Source organism: Mirounga angustirostris, unplaced genomic scaffold (assembly GCF_029215605.1).
Source record: "Mirounga angustirostris isolate CCGP_5_RB_7025 unplaced genomic scaffold, mMirAng1.0.hap1 SCAF_4, whole genome shotgun sequence".
Classification (NCBI taxonomy): Eukaryota; Metazoa; Chordata; class Mammalia; order Carnivora; family Phocidae; genus Mirounga; species Mirounga angustirostris.
The window spans coordinates 63,478,114-63,491,237 of record NW_026991712.1 but is presented as its reverse complement, the minus strand read 5'-3'; the positions used below and the strand labels follow the sequence as shown (position 1 = coordinate 63,491,237).

General features: G+C 39.9%; 1 protein-coding gene across 7 annotated transcripts in view; it reads left to right on the top strand.

Annotated features, from left to right (window-relative positions):
* Nucleotides 1-13,124, top strand: part of PREX2 (phosphatidylinositol-3,4,5-trisphosphate dependent Rac exchange factor 2) — a 303,757-nt gene that overhangs the window by 166,340 nt on the left and 124,293 nt on the right. For 6 of the 7 annotated variants that reach the window (XR_006794332.3, XM_064588240.1, XM_064588241.1 and 3 more), the window contains exons 24-26: nucleotides 3,311-3,530; nucleotides 4,078-4,285; nucleotides 11,080-11,259. Coding sequence is in view for 6 of the 7 variants with exons in the window: in XM_064588240.1 (XP_064444310.1) it covers nucleotides 3,311-3,530; nucleotides 4,078-4,285; nucleotides 11,080-11,259 (608 nt within the window). In the remaining variant the exon portion in view is untranslated. The remainder of the gene's footprint in view (nucleotides 1-3,310; nucleotides 3,531-4,077; nucleotides 4,286-11,079; nucleotides 11,260-13,124) is intronic. The other variant, XM_064588242.1, reaches the window with a different exon arrangement.

Below are 13,124 nucleotides of genomic sequence, written 5' to 3'. Positions count from 1 at the left end.
CTGTTCACTCTGCTGGGAAGGCTCTGTTCCTGTGCGTACATTCCCAACTCTCCCTTCCTTCAAGATTTTGCTTAAATGCCAGCTTCGCAGTGAGGATTGCAATTGGCAATGCATTCTTCACCTCACCTCTGAAACTCCCAGCCCCCTTGCCCTGTTCCATTTTATTTTCAACTGCACTTATCATCTTCTAGCATGATAGAATTGATTTATGTTTATTGTTTGCCTCTCCCCTCACTAGAATGTAACCTCCCAGAAGGCAGAAATCTCTTTCATTCACTGATGTTTCCCAACATGCCTAGAACAGTGCCTGGTTTAGAAAGCTCTCGATGTGTAATTGTTGGATGGATGAATAAAGGTGGAGTAAGTTTGGGCCGCACTACCCAAAATAGGTTTAAATCGCTGTGCGTCCCAGCTTCCCTTCCCCCCACGCTGTACATTTCTTTATCACAAAATTGCAATTTTCCTTACCTTCCCCCCACCCTGTACATTTCTTTATCACAAAATTGCAATTTTCCTTTATGGAAAAGAGCTTTTCTTTGGTCTTTCCTTGTGAGTTTCTCCAAAGCAGATGAATGAACTCCATGTTCTCTTTGATGTTGCTAAGGAAGATGCCCGGTTCATGTTGGCAGGCCGTGTACTACTGGATGGCCCGACCAGAGTGTGTTCTCATGCATGTACTGCAGCCGATACAAGAGCTGTACCTGCCTCATTTTAGTTTTGTGTTACAGAAAGGTGGCACAATTATAGATTAAGGCGTGATGTCTAGGAGTACATTTTTTTTTAAAGATTTTATTTATTTATTTGAGAGAGGAAGAGAGAGCACAAGCAGGGGAGGGGCGGAGGGAGAAGCGGACTCCCCACTGAGCAGGGAGACCAACTTGGTGCTCGATTCCGAGAACCCGGGACTCACGACCTGAGCAGAAGGCAGACACTTAACCAACTGAGCTACCCAGGCACCCCTAGGAGTACATTTTTGATCTTCAAAACATATTCAGCACAGGGGTGCCTGGGTGGCTCAGTCATTAGGCGTCTGCCTTCGGCTCAGGTCATGATCCCAGGGTCCTGGGATCGAGCCCTGCATCGGGCTCCCTGCTTCGCGGGAAGCCTGCTTCTCCTTCTCCCACTCCCCCTGCTTGTGTTCCTGCTCTCACTGTGTCTCTCTCTGTCAAATAAATAAATAAAAATCTTTAAAAAAAAATAAAATGAAAGAAGGCAAAAGAAGCATACCTGCCTATAATGGTCAATGCTGTGCCACAGTAAAATTAATTTATGTGCTTTTATGTGTGCCATGGGGGCCTTATCTGAGATTTTTGTCCTGCAACTACAGTGGAAAAGATGATCTGACTGCAAGTTTGTATCTGGCCTTAAATTCTAGGTCTCTCCCAGATAAGTCTTCAGGTCACAGTTTCTTTAATAGTAAAGTGAGGGCATAGACCAGGATTTCTCTAAATTACTTCCACTCTTTTAGTGTTTAGCATATTTTCATTATATATTATTATCAAACTTGTTAGTAATTTTTTGACAATTTCCTGCATTTCAGCCCACTCTCATTTAGATTCCTACTGTGTGCTTGTACTTTGCTGATCTATGTAGCTTCAGACATGTGATTTGAAGGCCCAGTTTCATATACAGATAAAATATTACATATTCTTATGGTGAGCTTATATTTATAACATGTGCTTTTTTATATCACATCTTTACTTTTTAATTTAACCTAGAAAAGTTACACAGTAACCAGTGTTAGTCTTTTTTTTTTTTAAAGATTTTATTTATTTATTTTATTATTTATTTGACAGAGAGAGACACAGTGAGAGAGGGAACACAAGCAGGGAGAGTGGGAGGGGAGAAGCAGGCTTCCCGCGGAGTAGGGAGCCCGACGCCGGGCTCGATCCCAGGACCCTGGGATCATAACCTGAGCCGAAGGCAGACGCTTGACGACTGAGACACCCAGGCGCCCACCAGTGTTAGTCTTAATTTTTAATCTTTCAGTGCCCAAATTACTACTCTACTAGTAGAATAAATAAATAGGATCTGCTTATAGTTTTCAAGCAAGAAGAGAGCACAGAGATCATTTCATCCATATTCCTTATTTTACTAAGAATAGTAAAAAGACAGTGACTTGCCTGACATCACATAAGTTATAACTAAACTAAATGTGACTAAAACACATGTAGCTGGTGGCTCTCAGTCCTTTGTTTTTGAAACTACAATCTAGTTCAACTCTATGAGATGGCTGTTTATGGTGCACAAGACAGACATAGGTATTACTCTCATGGAATTTACCATCCACTGAGAGATAAAAAAAAATTATTCATAATTATAAGGAGGGTTACAGTGTGCTATAATCTAGCACATAGCCAAGGAAATTGGACCTAGATGAAGGCTTACGGTAGGCATGATGATGATTTCATAGGAGTTGAAAATGCAAAGGAGTAAGTGTGGCAGTGAGGGAAGAAGAACATTCTAGGCACACCAAACAGCCCATACGAAGACCTAGAATGAGTGGATGGTATGTGAAAGGACCTGAGTGAAGGCGAGAAGGAGCCCGAGGGGCAAGGGGAAGAGAGCTTAAGATAATAACCTAGGTGCAGATCAGACTTTGGGTGGCCATACAGACCATGGCACGGATTAGCTGGATTTGGACTGTAAGGTTCTAAGTAGTAGAGTGGCCATTCTTGGAAGTTGTGTAAATCCCTTGAGTATCAGTTTATTTCTAATGGCATAAAAGCAGAGTCCACGCCCGTCTTCACGCTGATCCTGACCCAAATGCTCAGCAGTGATTTGCAGGAGGCATGGGAGGTACAGTTGGTTCTGCCTGTTGTCCTGCCCTTCTGGGTCAGCACCACCATTGCCTTGCTGTCTAACCTGTTCACAGACTCATGTTTGGACTGGCTTTCTGACAGTGTTTGGAATAGTCCCCTCTTGACCTGGCAGCTACCCACTTCTGCCACTTCGCCTCACTTGAAATGTTGTGATCCTATCTCAGTATCCGAGGATGCCAATTTGACTCTCAGCTGCTAGCAGCCTGTGGATTTGAGTCCCAGTAATGGTATTGGTCACTTAAATTTATGTCTTTTAGCATCTAACCTGTAATCAGAGTTTCAAAAGAATTGTAAGCATTTGCTGCCTGTATTGCTTTTCTTTATTAAGAATGTGTGGCTTTTAAGATAATGGTTGAATTTCTAACAACTTATAATTTAGTTCACTTGCTCCAGTTGACATGATTTAATTTTTTAACATTTTGCTATGGGTAGTGGACGTGATGAACACTGTGTGTTCAGCTGCTCTTTATTTGTTCTTTAATTTACAGTTTTCACGTGTACTGAAGAATAGAGCCTGGCCCACCTTTAAACAGGCCAAATCTAAAATCTCCCCACTACACAGCAGTGATTTCTGCCCTACCAACTGCCATGTCAACATAATGGAAGTTTCCTATCCAAAAACATCAACCTCCCTGGGGAGTGCATTTGGTGTTCAGCTGGATAGTAGGAAGCACAATTCTCATGATAAAGAAAATAAATCTGAGCAAGGTAGGTTAGCTTTCAAAACTTTCTCAAATCACAAAAAGTTATTTAGGCAATTATTAACTATTCCAGCGTCCCTGAAATAGAATCAATTCCTGGTGCGTAAACAAGTCTGAATTTTAGAAAGACAGGGTTCCTCCCTATACTCATTTGGATAATTATACATAAATGTTTATAGAATCAAAAAGGAGTTATGCATTTTTATTATTTTTCCTTCAAGAAGAACGATTGTTCTTGCTTTCCTCACATGTATGACAGGCACAGCTTATCCTGCTGTGAAAACCACTAGTCTGAAATGGCCCTATAACTATGAGAAAACTACAGGAGGAGCAGCTTCTAGGATGCGTGGTGCCGTTCCCCACCAGCACAGTAGAGCATGGGATTGAAGGGTATTTTAATCACAACTCCCATAAGCTTTAATTCCTGAATTAAATTCAGCATTGGATTGGCATTTTATTTTATGTAAGCCTGAGTGTCTAGAATGAATTTCACTAGATCATTATTGTAAGTTAAAGGCCATAAACATTATTCTGGAATGATTTTAACTCCTCAGGGAAACTGAGCCCTATGGTGTACATTCAGCACACAATCACGACCATGGCGGCCCCTTCAGGTCTGTCTCTGGGACAGCAGGATGGGCATGGGCTCCGGTACTTGTTAAAAGAAGAAGACCTAGAAACTCAAGATATTTATCAGAAACTATTGGGCAAACTTCAGACTGCACTGAAAGAGGTGGAGATGTGTGTTTGTCAAATTGATGAGTAAGTATTTTATTTACCGTACTTCTAAATGTGCCTAATAAAATAGCTATAGAAAATGTGACTTTTGAACATCCATCAGTTTCTTTTTCGTTTTTAGAAATGTAAGATTGTGTGTGTGTGAATCATATAGATCCTCTTTATTCTAACACCTTAAGAGTGATATAACATGGCAACTATATACATGTATATTTTAAGGAAGCACTTAATACCAGGGAAGAGAGTGACAAAATTCTGCCTTATAGAAAACACTAAGTCTCAATGTGAAAATATTAAACTGAAAAATATGATTGAAAGAGTACCAACTAGGTATACAGATTTCCTGGTTTCCTTGATAGGGCAGAACACAGTATTTAATGTATATGTACTCAGTAGATGTGTATGAAAAATACAAAATATAGCAAATCTTTAACATACTTGTTAAATGAGTAAATGCAAAATTATGTTTCGCTAGGACCAATGACCAATGAATGACCTTTTTTTTTTTTCTTCTGATTGAATTAATGGTTTACTAAGCAATAACCCAAATACCTGTGCCGGTCATTTGGAAATTTTTATCAAGAACGGAGAAAAGGAAGAAGTTAATTAAAACTTTTCCAAAGAGGTTGACTCTGATTCTTATTTAAAAATTTGATGGTTGGACAATTGCCTCAACTTTGTGGGATGATTTGCCACATCATGGTGTGTGATTATGTGTCACAGCTAGTCAAGGCAACTCTGTATAAAGAACAAGGGCTTTGGGATAGCTTGGTCTCTCAGGTATTAAATAGGATGAAGAATAATAACAAATTACAAGTTTGTGGTGAAAATTATAAAAATTAATACAAAAAATAGTGCAGTGCCTAACATTATGCTTGCTCATCATTTAAGGGGTTGAAATTGGTGAATATATCTGAAGTTGATAGAATTCGAAAATGGCATAGACACCAATATCCTCTTTTTATCATGCTCTCTTTATGAAGTTAGACATTTAGATTGCTGTCGGATGTGTATTGTTTAATTCCCGCACATACATCATCCCATACTTCCCTGGATAATTCAGTTTTGACATAAAATATTTAGAACTTATTCTAAGCCTTTTTGGCAATTGGACATTATGCTAATAAAATCTTAATTGACATGATCTCTCTTTTTTAAATGTTTTCTTATTTTTTTTAATCTTATTTATTTATTTGAGAGAGAGAGAGACCACGAGCATGAGTGGGGCGGAGGGGCAGAGGGAGAAGCAGGCTCCCTGCTCATCAGGGAGCCTGACGCAGCACTCGATCCCAGGACCCTGAGATCATGACCTGAGCCGAAGGCAGACCCTTAACCAACTGAGCCACCCAAGCACCCTGACATGATCTCTTATTTTACACATCTTTAAAATTTAGAGATCAAAATCACCATATTAGATGCATCATATTTCTAAGGTTATCTTTAGATAGTTACTGTTTACTATGCTAATTTGTTCTGATTTTTATGAGTTAATAGACTTGAAATTCTGTTTTCCTGTGTCTAATACACTAGTTTTTAAAAAATTGTTTACTACATCGGTATGTTATATTGTGACTGCCCCATTTACAGATGAATTAAATAGTTTGGGGCTGCTAAGAGAACAGGGGGCTATTTTTTAAGCAATTGTGTGATACTTTGGATTTTGTGAGAACGACCTTGTGACACATAAGTTAGTATCTTAGGGCATTATATTTTGTTTCATTTAATAAATGGAATTTTATTATATGATATGTTCTATTTTAGAAACCAGTTTTTTTTCTCTCCCTAAAGTATTTAGGATGTGTACAGAGTAAGAATCTTTATTAATAAGGCAATAAATAGTGGCACTGAATCATGTATCCTAGCCCTCAGAGGGATTTTAGGAGAACATCTGGACCAATCCCACACTGCCAGTCAGGCCAAGAGTTATTTTTCCTGCTTTTCAGATGAGTCCTTTACCAATGGCAGAATCATTGATGTGCCTGAGCAGATACTACCTCGGAGACCAGGCCTCTAATGCATTGACTACTCAGCACTTCCTGGCAGTTGTCCAGACTTTGGCTGTCTTAGTTAATTTACTGATTTTTTTTTTTTTTAAGTTTAGCTGATGTAGATATATTTTCAAGAAAACAGAGCCAAAGGGCTCCCTTTACTTGGCTTAAAATGCTTTATATTTAAAGCACTCATTTAGGGGAGTTAAGCTATTTTTATTAACCAAAACTACTTAAAATAATTACCTATTTTTACTTAAGATTTTCCCACTTTGTTATTCTAAAAGCCTTTCCCCCACTGTGCATGTTTATTAGGAAAATGACATGAAATGAGCAAGTGATTTGAGAAACTTCCTTGGTCTTCTCTGTGTGTACCATATATTTTAATTCTAAATGTAAATATGTTCCACATAATTCAATGTGCAATATAATCCCTCTAAAACAGTGCAGTCGTCCAAGTGCCCGGATTCCCTATTGCCCCGTTCAGAGATACTGCAGTGCAGTCGAGCTTGACAAATTATTTGAAAAGCTAGTTACTAAACAATTTTCTCACCATGTAGTAATTATTCTTGGTCGGACATAGATGCCTCTGCAGAGCCGAGAAGCAGATCTCGGACACTCTGCCAAGTTTTAAGAGAAATTGCCTCACAACATCTCATTGCTGGCCTTTCTAGAAATCCTTCGTTCTGGGAAAGGGCCTGGTCCTGAGCTTGTCTGCTTATCCTGCCACTTGGGAACACTTCTCCCAGAAATAAAATTTCCTTCAACACATAGACATTCCACTAAATGCTTCTACTTCCTTCAGATCCAAAGATGGGACTAGAGACACATTTGTTGTCTATTAACATGAAATAAGGTGATGTTATGAATTTATTCAACATTCTATAGTTCCTGTCTCATTGAAGCTAAATACTTTTGTCCTTCAATGGGCTATTTTCTGGGTAATGACACTTAGGTACTAGACAGAAGTAGAGGGCAAAATAATTTGTGGATAATCCAAAACCATTGACGGGACTTCAGAATACAGCATTTGTGTATTCTCTCAGGGAGGAGACAAATAAAGATTCGTGGGGGCTGGTGAAGATAAGAAAGCTGAGAACAGACCTGCCTTTTATAGGTGCCAGATGCCCCAGACTGAGTGATGAACAAACCGCACTGTGGGACACTTAGTGAGCTGGGCTTACAGTTGGAATAGTGGGGTTGTCAGTGGAATTATCTTTGAGGTTTTCCCAAGGATTTTGCTGGTAAAAAAAATGAAAAGAGGACCCAGCTTCATAAGCACTAACATGTTTCATAGGGGTTATGTGCCAGGCACAGTTTTATCAGTACATGCACTGCTTGATTTCACTCCTACCGTCCCTCTGTGATGCGGGTTATGAAACACAAGGACATAGCACATTAAATCTCAAACTTAAAATTTGTTTCCAAAACTGAATTCTAGATTTCCTTTTACAAAAAGCTACTCTGACTCCTCCCCCATGAAGGCGTTCCCTCTTTTCAGGAAAGTATCCCCCATCTCTTCAGTTCTGCAAGCCAGAGTCTGGGTATTACCTTTAATTCTTCTCTTTCCTGCCCCTTCACCTCCAGTACCTTATCAAGTTTGGTCAAGTATACCTCAGAATGTATACCTCAGAATGTATCCGCTCCATCACCATTGTCCCCTCACTAGTGCCCACTGTAGGAGTTTCCAGGTATGCCCTTCTAGTGCATTCTACATACAGCAGATGCCAGAGGGATCTGTAAAGGTAAATCATGCTAGTTCCCTGCTTAAAACCATTTCATGGCATTGGGATACTGTTAAAATAATAACTACATTATTGTGGCCTGTGTAGCCCTACATAGTCTGCCCCTGTCATCTTCTTTAGTCTCATGTCTCTCAGCTCCAGCTGCACTAGTTTTTTCTGATCCTGGAATGTGTCAAACCTCTGCGTGGTCAGTGCTGCTCCCGAGGTCTGCTGCTAGCCTTTTAGGCACTCAGGTGTCAGGCTAATGCTGATTTGTAGAGAGGCTCTGCCTACTTCCCCAGGATAAGGTAGATACTCCTATATCCCAGTCTCATATGTCATCCTTCTAGGTATCCTACTCTCTATACAGCTGGTTTTTGTTTTATGTTAACAAAACCCTAAAGCCTCACAGACTTTAAACAACAGGCTTTCTCTCTTGCTCGCTCTCCATGCCCATCTGGGTCATAGGGTTTCTGCTCCATGCTGACCTCACTCAGAGTTCAGGCTGACAGAGCCCCATGAGCTGGAATGCCTCTTGTCCCATCAGCGAGAGGGAATGAGGTAGGCTGCACCTTTGCTTAAAGGCTTGCACCTAGAAGGGACTCAGGTCACCTCCACTTACATCATACTGATGAAAACAAGTTTGATGGTCATTCTTATCCTCATGGGGTAGGGGAGGCCACCCAGCCATGTGCCCAGGGGAAGTGGGATGTGGTAGATAGCACTAATGACTTCCTTCCTCCCTCCAGAGTGTATAAATGATAGGCAGGGAGGGGATGTTCTGCATCATTTGTAAAGTATATGTATATAAGTGTGTGTCTCATTCACCCCATCTCCAAAATGAGGATCCTCACCATAATAATAGTCCTACCTACTTCATAAGGAGGTTTTAGGATTGAATGAATTAAGTCCTTAGCATGGTGACTGGCATAAGAGTTCAACAAATGTTAGGTATGACGAAAATGATAAATATGGTGATATTTAAGTCTCAGTTTAATAGAAGAACACACAAGTGGATGCAGGATACTATGTAGAAAAATCTTTATTCATCAAGGGTATGAGAAGGAGATTGAGCCGCTCAGGATTTTAATTGAGAATTAATGGACCTAGAGTAGGTAGCTCAATATTTTATATGAGCAAAAGTGAAGGAAAGCTCTTTCTGTATGCACGCATATATAAAGCTAAATTTATGCATTATTATTACTTTTAAGAATCTGGAAATGTTATGCAAAAGCATGGTGTCAGAAACACTGCTTTTCTATCATTTGTTTGTAAGCCTAACACTTGTTCCCACGGGGTCAGTGCAAGCATGATTGCAGCTGCTTAAAATGAAAAGCAGTGAATTATATTATGTGAATATAATTCATATGACTTTGAAAAAAAAATGAGGATGCTCGGTCCCATGACTTCTAATTTAAAAGATACATAAAGCACAGAGTACTCCTTGCAAAATGAGAACTCTTGCATCTCCTTCCTCTTTGGTATTCAGAGTTCATCTGTCTGTGCAGTGTAGAGCTTGGGTAATTAGAGTTAATCTAATGTTTTAAGCTTTTGGGTGGACGGAGTAAATAAATACACATCTGTCTTCCAAGACATAAAAGTATCTGTGCAAATAGAAAAACTGTTTAAAAAATAATTTATAGCTATAAAATGCCAAAGTATTATTCAAATGTTATCTCACAGTGAGACCTTCCCTGACTACACTATTTGAAGTCACAGGTCCATCTCCCTCCCTTTCTTTGTTTTCCTTTTTAACATTTGTCGCCATGTGATATACTATACAATTTACTTGTTTATTGTTTGTTTCCTCCCAGTAGAACCTAAGCTCCAAGAGGACAGGGGCTTTTGTTTGTTTTGTAAACTGCTGTATGCACAGCACCAAAACAGTGCATGGTACAATAGATGTGTCTAATGAACTAATTAGTGAAATCTCTTAACATAATATTTACTCAGTGCACAACATTGGGTTTGACTTGATGGGTTGTACATAAGAGGTATAGGACATTCTCATAGCCTTGAAATAAACATGACATTGCTGTGGAAAAATGAGCGTGAAGATACGTACATAAGTGCTGTGGACTAGAACAGAATGTCGCCCGTACTTGGTAAATGAGAAGGTGATTGTTGGCTGGAGAGGACATGCAAGGGCCGTTTGTTAAGATATGGTTTAATTCATTTTGCAAGTTTTACAGCAATTTGTGTGATAGCAAAGACTGATTTCACATTTGCATAATTTTGAGTTAGTACTAACAAACTCTCTACAGCCCAACATTCAAGTCTGGAGTGATGGAATCCTTGCTGCCCAAAGTCCACATCAAGGGTGACACCAATTCAGAACTGAAGATTGTGTTTTAGCCTTGAGCTCAAGTGGAAGAACTTTACATTTGGGTAGATTCGCGACATGCCATCGTGACTAGATTGTGGATGATATGGGGGTAGCCCCTGCTGCCTCCTGTCCTCACATTGTATGTGACTCTTTAATGTCTTACGGTCGTGATGGCCAGAACACCTGCTTGTATGAGCAGTGAGAAAGGATTGACCACGTGATATTCTTCCTGTCAAAGAGAGACAGCTTGGGAGAAACCCAAGGTGGGGGTAGATGGGTAGATGGGTTTTTAATATCTGAGGGTAAGCCAGTGAGGATATATAAGCACGTTTAGTGTTTATTTTAATATTTGGGTAGCACTTTAAAGTTGTCTAGGTATTTTTAGATGGTAGTGATAATGGCTAGGGGAGAGAGGTGACACCTTTTATGTGCTGGAGTATATTCTCATTTCATTGTCACAGAATCATATGGGCTAGCTATTCTCCATAGATGCCAAAGAGAATTATAGTGTTGTTGTGATAACAAAACTAGTAAGTGGCGGAACCAGGTTTCGAGCACAGTTTTCTAGGCTAAATTGTGTGCTGTTTCTGTTACTTGTTCTGACAGGAAAAAGTGAACTTCATGTGACTGTCTTTTAATACAATCAAAGATTAATTTTATGTGAAACAGAAACACTCTAGAAATATTTCTAAGCCTATCATATTCAATAAGTAAGGTACTTACCTGTGGCAGCCAGTTTGAAAATGTGCACTTATTTTCTTTTTTAATATCACATTGCAGCCTTATGTCTTCCATAACATATTCTCCTAAATTAGAACGTAAGACATCAGAGTGCATAGTACCACCAGACAGTGACAACGAGAAGGGAGAAAGAAATAGCAAACGAGTCTGTTTTAATATGGCAGGAGATGAGCAGGAAGATTCAGGTCATGACACCATCAGCAACAGAGACTCTTACAGGTAATTCATTAATTCCTTAAACTCATCTCATCAACACAGTCAAATGTGATTCCTTATTTTCCACAGAGGTCTTGAAAAAAACATTTCGATTATCATTTTTGTTCATTGCCCTCACAAAATAACCGCCGGCTATTACCAACCCCAGACAAAGCATAGTGTGGTCCTGTAGAATCTTTCAAATTATTCTTTTTTCATAATCTGAGTAATTTGGAGAAAGCATTTTTTTCTCCATCTCTGTGGACCTAATTTGGGGGACTTGTTCTGTTACAGATTATGTAACCTGTATAGCAGATAAGCAAGTTGAGCCTATATTAACATTTTTTTCAGATATCTGTTTCTGATTATTGGACTGTCGGGTGGTGAATAGGAGTTCTTTTTGTTGTGTTTCTACCCTTTTTTTCTTATATTCTGTGTTCTAAGGGAATTGGACTAATTTTTCCTGCTCACCTCCATGACCAGCTTTGTGTCTTTTTTTCTTCTCTTGCACACATTCTAAAGATTTTTTTATTATTATTATTTGAGAGAGAGTGAACGAGCGAGAGCAGGAGCAGTGGGGAGGGTCAGAGGGAGAGGGAGAAGCAGACTCCCCACTGAGCAAGGTGCCAGAAGCGGGGCTCGATCCTGGGACCCCGGGATCACGACCTGAGCCAAAGGCAGACGCTTAACCTGCTGAGCCACCCAGGTGCCCCTCTCTTGCACACTTTCTGTACAATCTTGGTAGGATTGCTGTAACAAAGTACCAAAGACTGGGTGGCTTAAACAGCAGACATTTATTTATTTGTATTCCGACAGTTCTGGGGCAGAAGTCCATGATGAAGGTGTCAGCAGGGCTGTTTTTTTCTGAGGTCTGTGCAGGAAGAATCAGGTCTAGGCCTCTCTCCTTGGTTGTAGATGACTATCTTCTCCTTAATGACTTCATTTTAACTTGATTAGGTCTGTAAAAACCCTCACTCCAAACAAGGTTGTATTCCTGGGCCCTGAGTGTCAGACTTCAACCTCTGGATTTTAGGGGGAGATGCAATCAACCTGTAACACCTTCTCCAAAGCCTTGTCATCTGCCCACCATCATCCTTCCAACGATGGCGGCTCCAGTGAACTTCCTTACGTGAAAGTGCTAGTTCTCCTTTGATCCTCATGTCACCTGACAACTCATTGAGAACTGTCATCACCGGCCATATGTGCTGCATGTGTGGCTTCAGCATCTCCTGTCTTATTTACTTTAAAGACCATTTATTTGAGAGAGAGAGAGAGAGAGAGAGAGAGAGAGAGAGCACATGAGCGGGAGGGGCAGAGGGAGAGGGAATCTCTAGCAGACTTCCTGCTGAGGCTCGATCCCATGACCCTAAGATCATGACCTGAGCTGAAAACAAGAGTCTGATGATCAACCGACCGCGCCACCTGGGCGCCTCCTGTCTTACTTACTTTAATCAAAGACAGAACCTCTCTTATTCACTGTTATTTATTATACCGTGTTTTACAATGAAAAACTATTAAGCAATTACTATTGAAGTTATTCTCCGCAGAGATGTTTAGCACAAACTAATAGCTAACATTAAAAACATTTTTACCAGACACATGGGGAAGCAGGATGATCTCACATAATTCCCAACACAGCCCTGTGTGCCACATGCTGATATTAACTCCATTTTACATGTGAAGAAGCTGAGGCCACAGGAGTTACATAATTTACCTGTGAAACCAGGTGGTCTGGCTCACGGTTTCTCTCTTAACCATTGTACGATCCCAATTTCTACATGAAAAGGATTTTAACAAATATGTAAGAGTTAATTATTCCTAGAGATTTAATAGTTTATAACACAGATTAACCAGCTTTACCATTTCATTTACTTTTAGCTTCAAAGGAT